Here is a 19,197-nt window from a genome sequence, read left to right on the forward strand (position 1 = left end):
CATTATCCACAAAACCACAATGAAGCACCTAATCATTGTGTATTCAGATGTCCAAGGATTCAGTGGATGAACAGATGACAATGCATCACTGGTGTCAGAGAGAACAGATGTGGCATGTGAGGAGCTAAAAACCAAAACTTAAGGAGGATTGAAGTTTCATGACCAAATGCTGCAAAGCTCCTTTTAGGTTGGTTGACAGGTCATGAAGGTCATGAAATCCAGGGAAAATTCTGAAGGACTGTCTGACCAAGTGCAAGAAACTTCCAGAGGAGTGCAGGAAAGTTCTGGAGGAACTTCCAGAAATTACTATGAGATTTGTTTACTTGACAAGAATATGTATAGAGGCTACTCAGGACAAATCCTGAGTAGAAGCAAATAGAGGAAAGACTGCAAGGACAAAGTCTGATGCAGAATAGGTCTGGAGAATCATGGTAAAGTTCTGGAGGGGGAATTCCTCTCTAGGCCTAAGATGTATATTGCCTAAGTTGGAGGACTAGAACTAGTATGATGTGAGATCTAGTATACTGGAGACAAGTCTGAGTGGGACATATTGATTATTTTCTCAAAGTTATCAATCTTTCAATTTGTATGCAACACAATCTTACATAATTTTATCAATATCTCAATGACTTCAATTCATGCATCGTTCAGCATCATACAACTTACTTCACAAAGGTTAATTTCTTATAAAATATCCTGTAATATCACCAAGTCTTTGTTTGAGTGAGTTTTGCAAAATCTACTAACACCCCAGAGGTAAAATATATGAGGAACTCCATTTTCCACCTCTCTTCTCACCACCATATTCCTAACAGCTTGTCTGCCACCACCTTTCTCCAATATAATATCATGTGCCACATAACTCATTGATCATAAATGAACTATACCAACAACTACTGGTGTGCTGAAATTTAGAAACAGGTTCTTAGTTTTTTCAAAGAGATCATTTTGACAAATTGATAATATATTTTGGCAATTACCAGCAGAGGTTTAATTTACTAGGATGAGTGTATTCTGTCATCTTTACTTTCGTCCAATTGTCATATTCACAAGAACACATTTACTCTTCTTATTGTTATGTTCATTAAGTGACTCACACCAGAGAAAGAGGTTGCAGGGACCACAATGGAAAGATCATCAAACCTCAGTTCAAACCAATTCACAATCAGCTTCATGTGATGACTGCAACAATATCTACAGCAAAATATGCTACTATCAGGGCACTTCTTGAGCCCATTTATGAGTTCCACATTTCTGTTACCAAAACTAAGCTTCCCATGGACCAATGAGATGCACATGCCCCTCAAAGGATCTACTACAGCATTCTGAAACTGGTGAAATATGGTATAGGGAACCACAATTCCTTCAAGTTATTATGGATTTATGTCATAAAGAACCAGCAGCATCTCATTTATGTTCACCTCCCCATCAGATATTGGTTGTCCTGTGTGTATCTTTGCTACTGTGTGAAGTACTGGCTAGTGGTGTAAAAATGTTGGAATGGTGAGTCAAAGAATATGAAGAAAGGTATAAAGATACAACAAAAGAAGACCAATTTGATTAATGCCTTATGCAAGAGTGCTGTTGCATGCTTCCTTCAATCTATGGTGGCCAGGAGAGCTGTGTTGGAGGAGTACATGGTAAATAGTATGAATGATGAGAGACTTCAATCACTCAGCAAGTTTGTCATCCATGATCACTAAGATTGACATTTTGTGGAGTTCAGTGAGTTGCCTGAGAATGCAGAAAAGTATTTATAGATAGATCTGCTGCACGTAGAGAGTAAAAAGCTTTTTAGTATGCATTTCTAAACATAACATATGATGATCACACAGAATTGCCAGACCAGTGGCAAGAGTCTCATGAGCTGCTAATTCAATTCGTAAGCTCAAGAAGAGGCCAGTTTTCATGCAATGGTGAGTCAGTAGTGGATGGATTCTTGTCTTTACCTTGACTGTCATTTCTTGTGGTATCTTCAACAATTCACCTTAGATCAACCTTTGGTCTTTTTGTACTATTGCTTGAGAGCCAAGGAAGAAATCAAACACAGAGACTTTCCAAGAGAGATCATAGACATCTTGATTACTAATAAGGCACAACACCAGTAATCAAGTGGTCATTATGCATCAACCAGCTCATCAAAGACAAAATAATGTAGAACAGGTTTAGCAATATAGTGGCTGATGAGATACATGTTGAGATAAATCAGCATGTCAATACCATAGATCCAAATATGCGCACTTGCAACATCACACATGTGAAACTAAATACCATCTTAATGTACAGATGGTGTCAAGCCTGACCTCCCATTTCTCAGTTGGATATAAGGATTGCGGTGTGAGCTTACCTACCCAACTCACCAAATGATCCCAATGCTGCTATTGAATCATTCCTGTGCAGCATCAATCAACATTTTATTTCAGATGTCAAGGATGGCCAGTTGTGGGATTGGGTCCTGAAGAAGGTCAAAGTTATGTACTCAAATAGGTCAGTTATGCAGAGCCTTAATGTTAAGACTGTGCACAAAAGGTAGGACTGATTATAAGGGGCTTGGCTTCAGCTCGTGCACTGTGCCCCTTACCTGAGTATGTGCCCTTAATTTCAGAATGATGTCTGGAGAAAGTCCAATGAAGTCTGAAGGACTTCTAGAGGAGCATAGGAAACTTTGGAAGAACTTTCTGGACAAGTGTGTGTAACTTCTGGAGGAGTGTGGGAAAGTTCTGGAGGAACTTCCAGAAATTACATTGAGGTTTCATCCTGATACGGATATGTGTAATGACTACTCAGGACTAGTTCTGAGTAGAAACAAACAGAGGAAAGGCTGCAAAGACAAAGTCCAAAGCAGAATAGGTCCAGAGGACCATGAGAAAGATCTGGAGGAACTTTCAGAAACTCGGAGGAATGGAGGATCAGAGAAGTGAAGGAGTGAAGGATTAGAGGATCGGAGGACTGGCCTAGGGAATTCCTCCCTAGGCCTGAGATGGATATTGACTAAGTCGGAGGACTAGAACTTGATATGAGGACTTAGTGCGAAGACTAGTGCAAGGACTTAATATGATATTCAGACTAAAGAAATAAAGGAGTATCTACTGGGGTTTATATACTAGGGGCAAGTCAGTGCAGATCAGTAAGCAGAGGGGTAAGGCTATGTACAAGCATGTGGAAATGTATTAGAAAATAAGACAGATCATAAGGAAATTGTTACGCACTCAAATAGGTCTGTTGTGCAGAGCCCTAAGAGGGGCGTCGTCCACTAATGTTCATGACGTAACCAGAAGGGTCCGGTGTAGCGACTGAGACTGGCAACATTGAGTCGGCAGATATCAGAGACGCGCATGTCATGTCTGAAGTCTCAAAGTGAGGACGGTCTGTCCTAACGATGAGCGTGATTCGAAGTAGACTTAAGTGCAAGGAGCACTTAAGAAAAGATACTAGAGACTGACACATAATTCAGTAAATATTTTCCGTATTATACGGACAGCCGAAGTTGAGATATTTCCAAGTGAGACGGGTCATCCGAGGTGGGCCCAAATGGCAAGTGAGTGCTGTAAGAGTCGGTCGGGCCTACATGGATATTGCTGTTCGATATTGACAGACAGGCCAGTATGTGGTATATAATACAATTTTGGTATATACAGATGGGCTGAATCAGGATCTTGGCAGATACGAATGGGCCCAAGTGCATACAGTGCATGGGATGGTATTGTAATATAAGTAGGGTATACACGAGTGGGCCTGGTACACAACGTTGGATCAGGATATTGGTAGACATGGCTGGGCCTGACAAGGTCAGTACAAGGTATGGTATTAGAATCACGGTATACACGAGTGGGCCTGGTCATGACATGGGTTCGGTATTTCAGTATATACGGCAGGCCCAGGTAAGTCAATACATGGCATGGGATTGGTACCTGCACGAATGGGCCCGGGTAGGTCAGTACATGGCATGGAGTTGGGATGTCGGTAGACACGAGGGGGCCCGGTTATGTATGTTCTAGCATAAATATCTGTATGTTCGGGTGTACCAAGATTACGAGTGCGGCGGACAGGAAATGGCCCGGTGTGTTCTAGAATAACATCAGAGTATATATATCAGCCTATTCACAAGGGATCACAGCACTATATCGGTGGATATGAGCAGAAAAAAATATTTCAGTATACGGCACACAATCGGAATATAGGTAGACCCGAGGTGAGAATTAAGTGGATGAATGTGACCTGGCCGTGTTCAAGCGCAAAATATCGATACAAACTGGAATGCATTACATTGTATTTCGGTAGGTCATGTTGGCATTTTATCCAGATATATTAATATCACACTCATTCACATGCCGATAGATGTGCCAAAATCACAGAATCCACACGACCGAGATTCTATATAACATCACAAATAGTTATTTCCACATATTGAATAACCACTGAAGGATGGACCAGATAATAAGGGAGAGCTGGGATATCCCAAGGGTACCCAACTATGACGTCACTACCAAGGATTTACTAGCCTTATATATTCAGGACATATTCATGGGCGTCCTTTTGCATGACTCTATTTTAATCTGTCATGATGCTGGTCAATGACAGTAAATGTACATGCGAAGTAGTGGGTAAGCATACATGTATGTAATATATATATAACTACAGAGTACAAATTATTTTTGAGGGGACCAACCAGTCGGGAGACTAGATAGGTCAGAGCACCCACTCAAGTTGTGGTAATCGAGGGATCCTTGCCTTGCGGAGGCAGAATTATTCTCGGCAGTTGCTGGAGGAGCTGCAGACAAATCCCAAGCAGTGGTGAGATTTTTGCCGAGTTCCGATATACTCGGATCCAAAGGTTGAGGAGCTGCGAAAGGGGGCTGAAGCCATGTCCCGGGTATTTGGCCATATGGGTGTCCATGAACAGATGGCCCTGCAGAAGGGGGGTCGAAGGACGTCGAATGTCGGGGATCTTCATGGCCTTGAGTGCATTGGCCATGTATCCGATCGATGCGACATTGCTGCAGGTTTTCATCTCCACATCCTGAACCCTCTCCTCAACACTCCGGATCTTGTCCTCCATCACAACGAACTTGGCAGCCCAGTTGTCATCCAAGGCAGTGAACCTTGAATCCATCTCTTCATGAATGGCATCGGTGTGATCGCCTGAAGTCTTGAACAACACCTCGAACTTACTGCCGAGAGCATCAATTCGGAGGAGCAGGTCCCGATTTGTCGGCTGTTCCATGAATTGCAGAATGGGGTTATTAGACCCAATCCGAGGAGGAGATGGTTCGGCATGGTTGAAGGCAACACCCATGTCGATGTCGAAGTCTGCAGGACTGGGTGCCAGTTGTTGCAGGTGTTCTACTACACAACATTAATGTGGAAATGCAAAGAAAAAATTAGACATACCAATATCTGGACGAGACTCTGCATTAACATGTTTCGCAGGAGATGATGGGAGTGCAACAGCCAGGGAAAGTGGTGCGGCTGTTGCTTGTTCTAAAAAAATGAATACTGAGAACCAAAATAAACACGACAAAGTGCTTACCAACATCAAGAACACCATCAGCATCAGCATCCTCATCCGACTCCGCATGAGGAGTCAGTGGTGGTGGAGATTGCGGCTGGGCCTTTGACATGGAGCATGTTGATCATGTACTTACGGGCGCCTTGGGTCGATTGATCGACTTCGGCAAAGGAGCCAGTGTGTTGGTCTTCTTCATTGCCTTCTTTGCCTTCTTGTCGGCAGCTGCAGCTGCCTTGGCCTTGCGTGTGGCGACTTTGCCTCAAAGGACAGCACCACATTCAGGACCTGGTCGATGGCATTTGATCTTTCAGCCATCGCAGTTCCTGCATGTCTTCCTCACCTCGCCAGATTTCTTGGCAAGGATGGCGGTGTAAGCAACATTGTTCTTGATACAGTGTTCACATGGCACACCAAAGATGCGGACAGATGATGTCTCTTCAGGAGAGACGGCATCCTCGGCGTCCGATTCTGAAGAAGACTGGTAATGTTAGCATGAGATTATGTAGATTTTGATATGAAACATACCTCAGCTTCAGAAAGCGAGCAGCCTCACACTATCGAGGGCTGATTACCAGGCCCAACTGTTGGTTTTCTCTGACTTGCAGATTAGTTAAGGTGGGACTGCGAGATAACGACACATACCTTTACAAAAATGACATCATGAGTTGGGATGTTGTCATCATCCTCCTCGACTACGACCTTCTTCAATTTGGCCTGTGTGGGCTTCATCTTCTTCCTCGGTGGGGCTTTACCAGTGTCCAACCGAGTCTTGCTCAATGGTTTGGCATTATGGATGATGACCTTCGGGACATCATTGTCCTCAGATTCTGATGTGCTGGCCTTCCAAGTCCAAGTTTGGACACGGTATATATAGGGAACAACAATTTGGGCCACAGTGGTGCCGATGGAATTTGCCGATGCCTCATGGCCATTGTTCTTAGACATAATGGCGCCACATAATGTTGAAATCTCGGCTCTTGCCACGACAAATATTGAACAATAATGTGAAGAAGTCCGACATCATCGACTGTATATTCACATCCACATTTCAAACTATTGCGCACCACCTGTTCCCTATTTAACCCACCTATTCCCCACCCGAACATCGTGAACATAATCCCTGCATCATGTCACCCCAAAAAGCCCATTTTTCGATACCATTGACAAATGAAGAGCTGGACACTATCTTGGCCGGTGATCTACGAAAGACAGCCTTGGCAAAATGGTGGGGTAATTTTGTACCCATAGACCAGTGGACACCGCCGAACGTCCGGCATACATTTAAGGATTTGCCATTTAGAAGTAAGTATCTTCTTCGGCAGATCTTGTTCATGGCATTTGGAAGCTAATTCAATGCCAGAATATGATATGACTCCAGAAACTCAGATCGACAGTCCGGATAATTACTGGGGAGATTCAACTCCAGACATCTACAACCACAACTTTGCCGGAGTGGAGGAGGCCATTCATGAACTCTCCGGTAAACATTTTCTGTAAACTGATGTCTACATTCTCACTTATTAATATATTTTCAGCGATGTTTGAAGATGATTGGGTCAAGTCCCGATCTCAACCTCCATCAGTTGGATCACCTCCAACGACCAAGTCTATAGATGAGGAGCTGATGGACTGCGATGGTCTGTTGTATGATCTTGGGTGGGATGGTATTTCTGCTGTCTCACAGGAGGTCAGACCACCATCCGAACAAGGTATGGCTGCTGGTGAGTGTTTAGTCCATGTCCGGATGGGATGACTGACCCTATTGATTTGCAGACAACGGGCCAATTTATGATCTCGGATGGAGCGGATTGATGTATCATAAAGCAGATGGCATCAATCAAAGTCCTGTCTATGATCTCAGTTGGACATCGGACCCTATACCACCATTGGTAGTACCTGCGGATGAGATCAAAGAGGACCCTATATATGATCTTGGATGGTCGTGTCCCGTGATGTTGCCGGAGGAAGCCAAAGCCACCGATGACAATTATGACCCTGCATACGACCTCAGCTGGGTGGCAACAATGGTAGAGTCGGCGGCAATGGACAATGATGTGATTGATCTAATATATGGCCGGTGATAATTCACATTCAAATTATGTCAGATATAATTCAACAGTCTGTTTCATATGCAACACCAACATTATCACCATTCCTAGCAAACACTTATGACCTGATGCACTTTGCTGCATATCTGGAGTTCGGCTTCTTGGATCTTTTGGGAAGGAGATCTGATGCCTTGCTTCTTGTGCGTTTCACGGGGAAGTCATCCCATGCATTCTCGGCAGGACATTTACGACCTTTGGTGTTCAACTGAACTCTTTTCTCCTTCGGTTGTTCTAGCCCGTCTTTGGGACCGTGTCGCCTCCCGCAATCCGGTTTATCGGCAGTATATTTAGAACCCGCTTCCTTGTTAACATTGTCCGAGCGCTCAGCTGAATTCTTTCGTAATTTCCCCCCAGGATGAGATGCCGGTCCTACCCTCCGAGGATTGTCTAAAGGCATTGGCGGTGCTTGGGAAGCCGATGGCTCTGGCACTCCCACTCCCAGTGTCATGTCTGCAGCTTCTGAGACACTATGCAATGCAGTGGATTGTGCGAGGCGCGTTTTTGCTGGCTGTCTGGTTGTGATATTGGATACCACATCCCCTCCAACCAACTCCCATGCAAATTCTTGACGACTGTTTGATGATCCAGAAGCCTTCTCAGGTTTTGTTTTACCTCGCGACTTCATGATCGGCTGCCTACTTCTTTGTTCAGCCATGTGTGTCCATGTCCGAGGTGTGTCGTCATCATCGCCCGAACTATCTGATTGGATGACCGCCCATTCTGCATACCTCCTGACCGGTTTTGGCAGCTCTTCATCCTCACAATCTTGATCACACTCCTTAGGCCATCTTACGGGAGATTTGATTTCCTTGTCAGATTTACTCCACCACCCGTTGAACTCAAATGTTGCATCTTGGCTGGCCTCCTGTCAGTCATGCCAGAATTCCAATAACTCAGTGGCCTCTTGTCTGTTTATCCAAGAGGGCTCCCAAAGTTGTCTTCCATCGGGAAGATATGGCGGTGGGATAAGCTCCTCCTGCCTCGGTATTACTTCCTTCCATGGCACCACCTCTTTTGGCCATCCCGTGCAATCCTCTATCAGCCATGTGAGAACAGTTGAGCATGTCACAAGACCGACTTACGATAATGCCAATTCAAGAAGGCTCGGACGACCGCCTTATAGGTGTCTGAATCCATCTGTGTATGGTCTGGAAGGACAGGAAACCCGTCATCCCCTATCTTTAGGACATATGTCTTGTCTTTTCTGCTTTTTTCACCAGGGTATCGTCAGAGTCTACTTCCTCAGAGAACTCACCGAACTGTTTGGACACATAAAACTTCCATTCTGGCACTATATCCTTCCAGTCGTGAGTGTTGGTAAAACTTTCTCCGTTGAAGTCGTGGCTGTCAGTTGACTTGTCCGAAATATGCTGAGTTGGTGACTTACCTCAAGACCATTAGTTTTCCTTCTTCACCTTTCCAAGCTGACAGTATGAACAGCCGCATTCCTGCCTTTTTGAACATCTCGGCAGCCTCGCTCTTTCATCTCGCCATATCCGCCTGAACATCGGGAGGAACTCCCTGTTTGTTCCACTCTACAGACTTCTCGGTAGCTTCCTCCACCTCAATCTCAGTGAGAGAATTCACCATGTCCGCAAGATACTTAGAGTAATACTTCATCATATCCTTTTCCCCAGCCTTCACACCAGTTTCATCCTCAATCTTCTTCAGAATCTCCTTCTTCCAGAGAGCGCCAACCACCGTCCGGTACGTCCACTTTCTTCCATGATTGATAGGGGCTTTCATATCCTTCTTTCACTGTGGTTTTATAACCATTTCTGGTAGACCTGCATGCCAAATAATATTAATAATTCAATTCCCCAAGTCGATTGAACAAGGCACTCACAGGCTTTGTTGACCTCAGCTTGGCAGGATTCATCTTGGGCGCCTTCAGCCGAGCCTCCGTAGTGGTGTCCTTCCAGACCTTGTTTCTGTCTTTACCCGAAGTGTTGTCCCATTGCTCGAGATGGGACTCCAGAACAGCAACCTCCTCTCTATTAAGAGGCAAGTACTTGTGAGCTTCTTCTTCCAACTCCGAAGTGTTCCCTGACATGAATGAAATGTATAGCAAGACGGAAGAGAAGGAGACGTATCTGAAAAGAGGTTTAATTTCAAGCAAAATTGTTTGTTTCGTAATGGTTATTTCGAGGCATAGATAACTACAATCCCATACAATGAAAATGTCCCGTTGCACAATCTGATGGATTTATTGGTACTCTTGATCTTCAAGACATTTACCCACCAATTTAACTCATTTCACTAGCCAGTCAACTTCGGAATTCAGGTATAGAATCACACAGATTTTTGTTTTGTTCATCTTCCTAAGAAATTCCTCAAACATCCCATGGGTTGGGATCGGCTATCAAGTTACTGGAATCATGGAATCACCGCTATTCATTTGTCTCAAAGTTATGCCAGGACATCCTCATCTTGATTTGATTCTTATCATTTGAGAATGAGAAGGAACTTGTGGTACTGCGAACAGATTCGGAGTAGATGGTTGCTATTGCTGTTGCTGTTATGCTCCAAGGTGCCCAAATCAAGAATGGTATCCAACAAAATGTGGGCCTTATGAGAGTGAGAAGGAACTTGGGTGACCCGGAATGCATTGGGAGGGGATGGCTGTGGTTGCCCCTGTTCTCTTAGAGTCCCTTGGTATTTCTTAGCAATTGAATTGAATGAATGTCACTCAATCCACCCAATAACTCTTTTGAACTGATCGTCCTGATGACCCCTCAGCAATTCAATTGACTATGATCTAATCTGTCCAAATTGATGCACACTTTATGCATTGAGGTCTGAATTTAGCACAAAATAATACCATGGGAGACAAGCTAGGGAAGGTCTAGTTAAGAGACTGTGATGCAATCAAAGTTCACCTTTCTGTTACCATACCACCACCATCATCTCACAGACCCGGACATGGGCAGATCAAAGGCTATAGAGGTCACACCTCCTGGGACCGTCCACCTTGTGAAATGGAGCCGGAAAAAAACTAGCCGATCAGCCACATGGCTTGCCTCTGGTATCACTATTGAAGTCATGCAACTCGCACTGGTCATGGATCTGCACAGAATGGGCCGGCATCCCACCAAAATGCAAGCACTTGATATCGGCTGATGTAGGGTTCTGCTGCAACAGTCTATCGACGAATTCACCACCGGAGCAGCGAGGTACATAGGAGATGAATATGATGCCAATGATGGCATCACCATAATGGACGTCAAATTTGTAGAAGACGCCACCGATGCTCACGATTGCAGTGATGATGATTCGGACGTGGGAGAGAACATGCCGAGGGTCTCGCTTCAACCAGAAACTATTGCTATCCCAATGCCATCCAACTTCGGCAAGAAAAGATGTGAAGAGCTTGGAATTGAAGCCCTTGTCAGACAAGAAATCACTCTCCATGAAGGACAGGCCAATGATGTCTTGCACACCATCAGAGTTCATCTGGCTGACAAATCCATTTGTTTCGGACAGTAGTCCGTCCGGCAAAGTCCCAGGCCAGTACCACCCAGGCCTGGGCCCAGGTTCATTTGGTCGAACATGTGATCAATCTGAACAGCATGATCTACAAGAAATGCAGGTCGCAGTTGTCTAATCTTGGTGCTGATCATATGCTACAGAAATATTGGCCGTTGGAAAGAACTGAGCTCAAGGCAAACTTGGCTGTCGCAGACCTAAACATACGAGGTCAGAGAAATTCGATGCTGCCGTGGTTTTGGTCTTTGGATGTTCAGGGGGATTCGGTGAACAACAACTGGCTCAATGAATGTGAGTTTCAATCTCGGTGCAAGACATGTTGTTTACCTGATTTTTGCATCAAGTTTACAGGGTGCATTGGCTTCATACAAAAGCTTTGTGAGACTGCTGGGCTGAAGAGTTAATTCTCGTCAGTTATGAGATGCGCTGGACCATCAATTTTCTTGCCCACAAAGCCAAAACCTGGCTCAGCTGAATAACCCGTCGAGGAAATGCTATCAAAGATGGACATAAGTGCTATGTGATCAGACAGGCACACATGTATAGACAATTAGCTGAACACACGCACTCCCGGTTTGTGGAAGTAGATCCGACATTTGGTCATAACTTGTGACATAATATTGAAATATAAGATAGACCCTATGTTATCAACATGTGATGTCATCAGCTTCATGCCAAGACCTTGTTGTGTATGTAACCAGGGGAACATGCAGACAATGCACTATTGTGGTCAATTTCGGCCCCATTGTTTATCAAATTACCATGGGTCACAGGTCCACACGTGGCGGATGACATATTTTATTGAGTTTAAACAGTTGACTATTTATACCGCCGGCTGCATCCCAGACAGTCCATTCATTCACGCCCTTCCACGCTATTCCCACTGATCTGAATATGCTGACTGATCCTTTGTTTGTGTACGCCAGGCCCTCAGTAGGTGCAGCACTATCAATGTGGGATGCTGCAAACATTTTTGAGTATGCGACATCCTGCTTTACTGCGATCCGCATCGCCATTGAAAAGAATCAAGTTTCTTGGACTTCACACTTCCGAAAAGTCTTTGTCAGATATTTGCATTGGGAAGCCGATGTATGTCTTCCGATATTGCCTATCGAATTTGTTGACTTATTGGGTTGTATCTAGCGATTTGTATTTCCTATTATCAACCTTTGTGCCACCACCAACACATCCATGGCATTGCTGGAATATCTCAACGACATCGTGAAGATGCTTGCGAGCTGGCAGCTGGCCCTTTGGGATGACAACTGCCTCTTCCGCGAATTCTCTACGCATCCTGTGGGCGGTGGCTCTGATGTCATGGCGCGTTATCGCTTAGTTGCCCATTACCAATACTGGTGGTGGAAGGACTGGTTTGATCTCCTTCCTTTTGAGATGCCGGATTGTGTCCAGTTACAGGATGTCATGGAACTCACTGTCGAACATTTTCAACAGCTGGTAAGCTCGAGTCGTTTGCTTTTCACTTAGTGATCTAATCATAACCGATAATCAGCCTACGGGGCATCTTCTTCTGCCCGACATGCGCACGCGCAAGGCCAATCTGGATCTGTTGCTGTCAAACCTCCGGGTGATCAAAGATGATCTTGAACAGCTAGGCACCAAGCTCAACTATTGGGTATCCGCGAAGATGAAAGATGGAAGTGCTGCCCTGGAGGCCATGGCTACCCTTGAAGGTCCTGTGGATGATCTTCATGATGCTATGGCCACCACACAAGAACTTCTTGACAGAGGTGAAGATAAGTAGCAGGATTATGACTAGATGGAGGAATTATTCTGGTAGATTGCCTCAATTGATATGCGGTGGGTGACTATTGGCTTCGGTAAAAAGCTTTGTATGTAGTATATTGTGCATATCATCTTAGGCTACGGGTGTGAACGGCAATGCAATGCAACACAGGCATGATACTAAATGAAAGTTTCTGGAATTATCTAGGAAAACTATCCATATCTCATATTGCCCTTGCGCATTGTACGCGGCTCTCAATTTACCAAAAATTGCGATGGTGCATGTTTTGAGTAATCGCATTGTTGTTATGTCTTGACCTCATGCTGCTGGTGTGACACTCATCCCTTCGGAATGGTGCTCATATGCCAGTCACATTGTGTTGATGAGGAATGGTATCGGCTGGCTTCCTGTCGTTCCGAAGGATTGGGCTTTGCATGCCACTCACTCGGCCAGTGAATGGGTTGAACAGCAATTCCTTGCCCATGTTGCCGAAAGACCGTTGGTAGACCCTCCTCCCGAGTTGGACATCGAGACCGTGTTGTCTTGCAGGCAACTAGCACTACTCATGGCCAAAGCCTATCGACACCCGAGTATGTGCCCGCCATGTTTACTGAAGATATCAACTGATGCAAGGTGTTGAATTTAGTTAAGTTGGATATCGACATAATACAATACAATGAGGCTCTCTCCAAAAGACAATCTGGAATGAATGATGCGCAGGAACATGCCTTATTAGCGAAATTCCCTCCTTCTGAGAACATTGTGTTGAGGCACCTGGCGGTTGTATTGGACTCCGGGTACTGAATCATTCTGTGGTACATCCCAGATGCTCTTGCTGCATGGGCGCAGGTGAGTTGGTTGCTGTAAACCAGTTGTCGGCCGCTGACAGTAATAATGATAGAATGATATGTTCAAGGCCACCACCGCCATGGGAGATCTTTTGAAAAAAAGTATAGTGCATCAGAGTGGTTCGGGTTGGAGAACCCATGAGTTGAACTTTCGGCCGGTCGATACAAAAGGATTGTCTCCAGGCTGTATCAATATCGCCCCGTGTTGGTTTCAGCAAGGACATGAAGTAAGTTCTGAACTCCTGTGTTTTTGTTTGTTCATCTCGGTGCAGTGCTATGGCCCCCTGCCCGAGAACTCCAACAACGGTTTCAAACCCAAAGTGTCTGCCACACTCAAGGGCGAGTGCAGCCTGGAGATGATTATGGATATGCAGAGACCCGCCCTGCTCGCCTCCGTTGCCCTCCGAGTCATGCATCCTCAACTCTACTGGGCTTCCCTAAGGATGCACGTTGAGCTCGGCCGTTGGTCACCACAGCAAGGATTGCACGACATGCATCGCCTCTTGAAGCATTGGGCCTCGGTTTCCACAGGGGCTGCTGTCATGTGTAACCGTGATTCTCCTTGTCACCGAGATCCGAAATGCCTGCCCGAGGCATTTGACATACTGACTTGCATTGGTAGCTACCGACACGCAATCATGTGCTTAACCAATCTTGGGATCGATTTAGTATATAACCCAGGGGTCATGGTGAGCTATTCAGGTCGTCTGGTGAGACATGGCATTCATGTTAATGAAGGGGATCAAATAGTATGGGCCTGGTTCTGTGCACAACTACGCCCGCACTCCTCATCCGGATTATGCCAGATATAATCCTGCTGACCTCGATGCCTGCATATTTGTGAAGTACAATCAGGTGGATTTCATGGTGTATGGTACTCTATAGATGGTCCTCCCACTGCTATAAAATCTTATTGTCACTCTTTAACCCAACCCAATGCCTTGTCCATACATGTTGCCTTTTGCTTCTCAAAGCTCTCACTTCTCAAAATTTTGCTATCATTTTACATACTCTGATGCCGCTCTTTTACATGTCATTCCCTTCCACATATAGATATAGTTTTCATAGCATTTCTGAATTTTGCGGGCTTCATTGCATAAGTCACGGTGTTGCTTCAGACTTTATTCAATTTGGAATCAGCACATCTCTGTTTGTCGAACATGCGGAAGTTCATCGGACAATTGATTGTTGCAATATGATACTGATGCAACCGAACACAGTTTTAATTGTGTCTCAGTAGCATGCTGATGATACGGTAGGCTACATGGGGGCACTACCTCCAAAGGAATGGAGTATATCTGGGATGACCGAGAATGGGGCTTATATATTATGCTATCCATCAGCATCCCCATCCGGCAATATTCTGTGCCAACTAGTGCCAGAATATCAGCCTTTGGGCCCCACCATTGACATCAACCTAATCATTTTGGACCTTTGGTATCACTCATGTAGGCCCATCCGTGCAGATAGATGTACTGGCATTGACCATATGTCGACTTTCAGCAATACTACATCGAGCACCATCATATATAAGTTCGCCGGCCCTGACTGTAGGTACCACCGACTTGGGTATGTTTATGAGAATTGGTGCCCTGTCGTCAACACCGTATCGGACCTGATCGTTGATATCAACCTCGGCCGTGCCCACTTGGGCCCATCCATGAATGTGATATGAACCGGGACCTGTGGTATCATCCACTCAGGCCTGTCAGTGAGAATTGGTGCCCCGCCATTGATTCAAAAATTAACTTTCGGTAATACCTCATCGGGTCCAGCTGTCGGGGCCGAGTGCTTCATCCTGGATCATCCTCATCACCTGCTCAGGCCCATCGGTGAGAATGGAGGCCCTGCTATTGATCTGGTGGTCCACCTTCAGTAACACTTCTCAGGCCCAATCGTTGACATCAATCTCATTATTCTATACCTTCAGTATGGCTCATATGGGCCCATCCGTGAGAATCGACCCAATGCCATGACCTGATTGTCAACTTTTGGTAACATCACATCGGGCCCAACCGTCAATACCGACTTCATCACCCTGGACCTTGGGCATCATCTACTTGGGCCTGTCCGTGAGTATCAACACCCTCATGGTGGACTAATCGGGCCCAACGGTTTCATAATCACACTGTCAGTTGTTACGTATGGGCCCAGTCGTCAATCCCATGTCTATAGCTCTCGGTGGACTAATTGGGCCCAACCGTTTCATAATTACATTGTCAGTTATCACTTATGGGCCCAGTCGTCAATACCGAGACATCATGGGCCCACCCGTGTGTATCAGCCAGCATTGGATCTGGGCCCAACTCAGATGGACCGTCTCACTCAGAAGAATCTCAACTTCAGGTGTCCATATAACACGGAAGAAAGTTACTGAATGGGCTCAGACTGAAGCTTATAAGACAGATGTCTTTGAAGTCACCAGGCTCAAAGTGAGGACTATGCCTGCAGTAACTGACAATGTGGCTACTCTAATGTAGACATACCTTCCCATATAATGGGTAGGAGTCTGATAGAGATGTAGCATAAAACTCTCCCAGATCAAGCAGTCTGACTATGTCAAATGGCCCTACTCTCACAAAACATGATCATGACTAGTCACAAATCTAAGTATTGCAGACTCTTCATAATAAGTCTCCTTAGTGCTGCTGTGGTCTCGTTCAGTCCAGTTCTTGAGGGTGTTTTGTTGAACCTTGAACTGAACCTTGGGTCTGGTTCAGGCAAGGAGGGCAAACACTAGACCAGACCCTTGCAAACATGTTCATAAGTATCTTAAAGATAGAATTAGTAATAATGATCAGGTGAGAAGATTGGAAATGTACTAGTATTATAGCAAGAACATTTAAATGACACTGAAATCTCAGAGAGTATAAAAGATGACCGCACAGAGCCTACATTAACAGAATGAGCAGAGTGTTTTGAGAGACCACTAGCACAACTAGAAGCAGGTGCAGCACAAGGTAATAACTTTTGCTTGACATGTGCTGATTAAGCAGAAGGGTTAGATTCTTGATGTAGACAAAACATAAAGGATGTATAACTCTGACGCTTCACATCAAGTATATTGAGTTCAGCCACCAAGGTAGTATCCATTTCAAGAGTTTCAGCCTGTTGCAAGACTGTATTGACATGTGACACCCAGTTGGGAGAACCAGAGAGAAGGCTCCCTGGGTCCAAATCCATGTGAGTGCCTTCCTGGAGAAGAATAATAGACACATCTAGAGTTGAGTCCATATGTGACTCAATGACAATGGTATTGGCTAGTATTTTTGCATCAACAACAGCTATTCAAGTTGATCAACCCAAGCAGAGCCAGTTCTAAATGTGTGAATATACCAATATCGTCCACATACATATAAAGAGGAAGACAAGAACAATAAGTAACTGTGCATCTGGAGCTGAGTCTAGAATGGAAGTTGTAACTAACTCCTGGAGTCTGTCAGAAACAGATCTGAAAACAAATTGTAATGTTAGTGAATGTCTGCATCCAGAACTGGTACTAAATGAGGAATACTAATCTCTAGGATTAGTTATTGTGACATTGCTAACGGGGCTAAGCAGATGACTAATGGATCATTGGAAAAGAAAGATGGTCAGTGACATATACATAGCACATACTCCTCCACTCAGTCTGAGAAGTTGATTATATTATTGTTAATGATTTCCAAAATGAAGAATAACAAGCCAAAGGACCCTGTGAATAGACACAAGATTCAATAAAGAAGAAAGAGCCAACAAATGTGGAAATTGAAGAAATACCTTCAATTTCAATATTATCAGGGGAGGAAAGATACAGCCAATGAATGAACATATGACTATCATCCATTCCATAAATGCAAGCATTAAAGTTACTTCCAAGCTGGTTTTAGAAAAAGCAGTATAGGTAGATGGACAGGAGATGGATAGAGACAGTGTGAGTTGCCACAGAATTTGATAACAATATTTATAAAATTGTCCTGGACTCCTGATGTTTTTCATAGCTGCTGCACTCACTAGCATGAATATTAGGATATAATCATACATAAAACATATATAGAATAAATCAATCATTGAGCAGACATGACAAAGGGTAATGATTTAGTCGATCTGACTTAAGGTTCTTTTATTTATATTTCACATCACATAATATAGGATTCTTATTCATACATAAGACACAACAATTGCTATTCTCTGCACAGTCTCTGGTGCATACATATAGGTGTGGTTTTAACCAGTGACAACTCAATGTTCCTGCAGTATATGTACCATTCATTCCTTGTGTATTATGTTAATGCTGAATCAAAGAAGGTGGACCCTGTAGGATTGGAATGTCATGCATACATATCATACCATAAAGGCTCCAAGAAATTGCTCAACAATAAATTATCCATATAAATAATATACATAACTTTTAGATGAAGCACTTCAGTGCTGCCAGCATAGGTTGAGATATGTCAGCACAGTGATAGAGTTTGAATATTGAGATATTACAATATGCAGTGCTACATCTGAGTAGCAAATTCCATAAGTGGCAAAGGATTTGAGATCATTTATCTACTCCAGCCTGAGACTAGCTCCAAGTTGTGCTATGTAACCTTACCACCACCATTGCACTGTGAAAAAATGGGTAATAAGTTATATCCTATGTCAATACCCATTCTTATTCAGAATATTCCATAATCTGACAATCTGACGATTCAGTCACCAACCGGCATAACATATCATTTAGGCAACACTAAATATACAGTGGGAGGATGATGAGCTAAATGTCAGAAATCCTACTTAAACAATTGCAGATGCTAACTACTTATACATAGCTGGTTATCCCACCAAACTGTATCTATATAATACTTGTGCTCTTACAGCAATATGACATGTATATGAAGATGGTTAAAAATAGTAAACTACATGTAAAAACTAGTTGCATGGACCTAGGAGATTTGCAGCTATATACAAGTGTGGCTTTTTACATCCAAAATGTCATACTTGCATTCAAATATGAGTGGGAAGAGCATGGATATAAGTTTAATTTTCATTTAGCACACTTAAGTTCCATACAGCAATAGTCCTTACAGGTGGTACCTTCAATGATAAAAATGTGCAGAAGGTGAAAAACAAAGTTTATTTTCACATGAGGTGACTTCATTGAGTGCATGGAGGTGACAGATGTCATGAAGTGTGAGTGAATTACTATTTATATGTCCATCACATTACTCATCATTCATTATATAAGTGAATGGAGATGTAAAGGCATATTATGACTTGATATGTGGCAAGGATGAGAACATGTGTGGTCTCGACATTTTTTCTACTGTCATGCATAGCAAGCAGTTGTGTGATATAATCAGGAGATTTATCAAGGATAGGAAGTTTGCATGAGCAGCAAAGAATGTTGTTGATCTGGAAGGCTCACATTTAAGATGCTAAATAATGTCCAAGCATCAAATAATATCAGAACATGAGGATGGTATCATGAAGAATAGTCGACATAGTGTCCAGAACACAGCAGTGGTGAGTACCTGC

At 43.9% G+C, this 19,197-nt stretch overlaps 5 protein-coding genes across 5 annotated transcripts; 3 read left to right on the forward strand and 2 right to left on the reverse strand.

The window, feature by feature from the left end:
- Positions 1 to 4,702: 4,702 nt before the first annotated feature.
- On the reverse strand, positions 4,703 to 6,454 carry F5891DRAFT_1183638 (uncharacterized protein; the record flags this gene model as incomplete). Its single annotated transcript, XM_041366317.1, has 7 exons — positions 4,703 to 5,343; positions 5,392 to 5,481; positions 5,531 to 5,612; positions 5,646 to 5,747; positions 5,850 to 5,987; positions 6,065 to 6,103; positions 6,152 to 6,454. The coding sequence occupies 7 exons, from the start codon at positions 6,452 to 6,454 to the stop codon at positions 4,703 to 4,705; spliced, it is 1,395 nt and encodes a 464-aa protein (XP_041230555.1).
- A 182-nt stretch (positions 6,455 to 6,636) lies between these two features.
- F5891DRAFT_1183639 (uncharacterized protein) lies at positions 6,637 to 7,590 on the forward strand (the record flags this gene model as incomplete). Its single annotated transcript, XM_041366318.1, has 4 exons — positions 6,637 to 6,811; positions 6,870 to 6,989; positions 7,045 to 7,230; positions 7,283 to 7,590. The coding sequence occupies 4 exons, from the start codon at positions 6,637 to 6,639 to the stop codon at positions 7,588 to 7,590; spliced, it is 789 nt and encodes a 262-aa protein (XP_041230556.1).
- Positions 7,591 to 7,675: 85 nt separating this feature from the next.
- On the reverse strand, positions 7,676 to 9,670 carry F5891DRAFT_1183640 (uncharacterized protein; the record flags this gene model as incomplete). The annotated part of the gene is made up of 7 exons (XM_041366319.1): positions 7,676 to 8,474; positions 8,511 to 8,652; positions 8,700 to 8,816; positions 8,873 to 8,940; positions 9,005 to 9,069; positions 9,124 to 9,369; positions 9,464 to 9,670. The coding sequence occupies 7 exons, from the start codon at positions 9,668 to 9,670 to the stop codon at positions 7,676 to 7,678; spliced, it is 1,644 nt and encodes a 547-aa protein (XP_041230557.1).
- A 1,163-nt stretch (positions 9,671 to 10,833) lies between these two features.
- F5891DRAFT_976559 (uncharacterized protein) lies at positions 10,834 to 11,507 on the forward strand (the record flags this gene model as incomplete). The annotated part of the gene is made up of 3 exons (XM_041376622.1): positions 10,834 to 11,064; positions 11,247 to 11,394; positions 11,455 to 11,507. 3 exons carry the CDS (start codon positions 10,834 to 10,836, stop codon positions 11,505 to 11,507), a joined length of 432 nt encoding a protein of 143 aa, XP_041230558.1.
- Positions 11,508 to 13,654: 2,147 nt separating this feature from the next.
- F5891DRAFT_944498 (uncharacterized protein) lies at positions 13,655 to 14,507 on the forward strand (the record flags this gene model as incomplete). Its single annotated transcript, XM_041374556.1, has 3 exons — positions 13,655 to 13,696; positions 13,749 to 13,941; positions 14,017 to 14,507. Coding segments are annotated over 3 exons (726 nt in total), but the record flags the coding sequence as incomplete, so codon positions are not given.
- Between the last annotated feature and the right edge of the window lie 4,690 nt (positions 14,508 to 19,197).

Source organism: Suillus fuscotomentosus (assembly GCF_016647785.1).
Source record: "Suillus fuscotomentosus strain FC203 chromosome Unknown F5891scaffold_8, whole genome shotgun sequence".
Lineage (NCBI taxonomy): Eukaryota > Fungi > Basidiomycota > Agaricomycetes > Boletales > Suillaceae > Suillus > Suillus fuscotomentosus.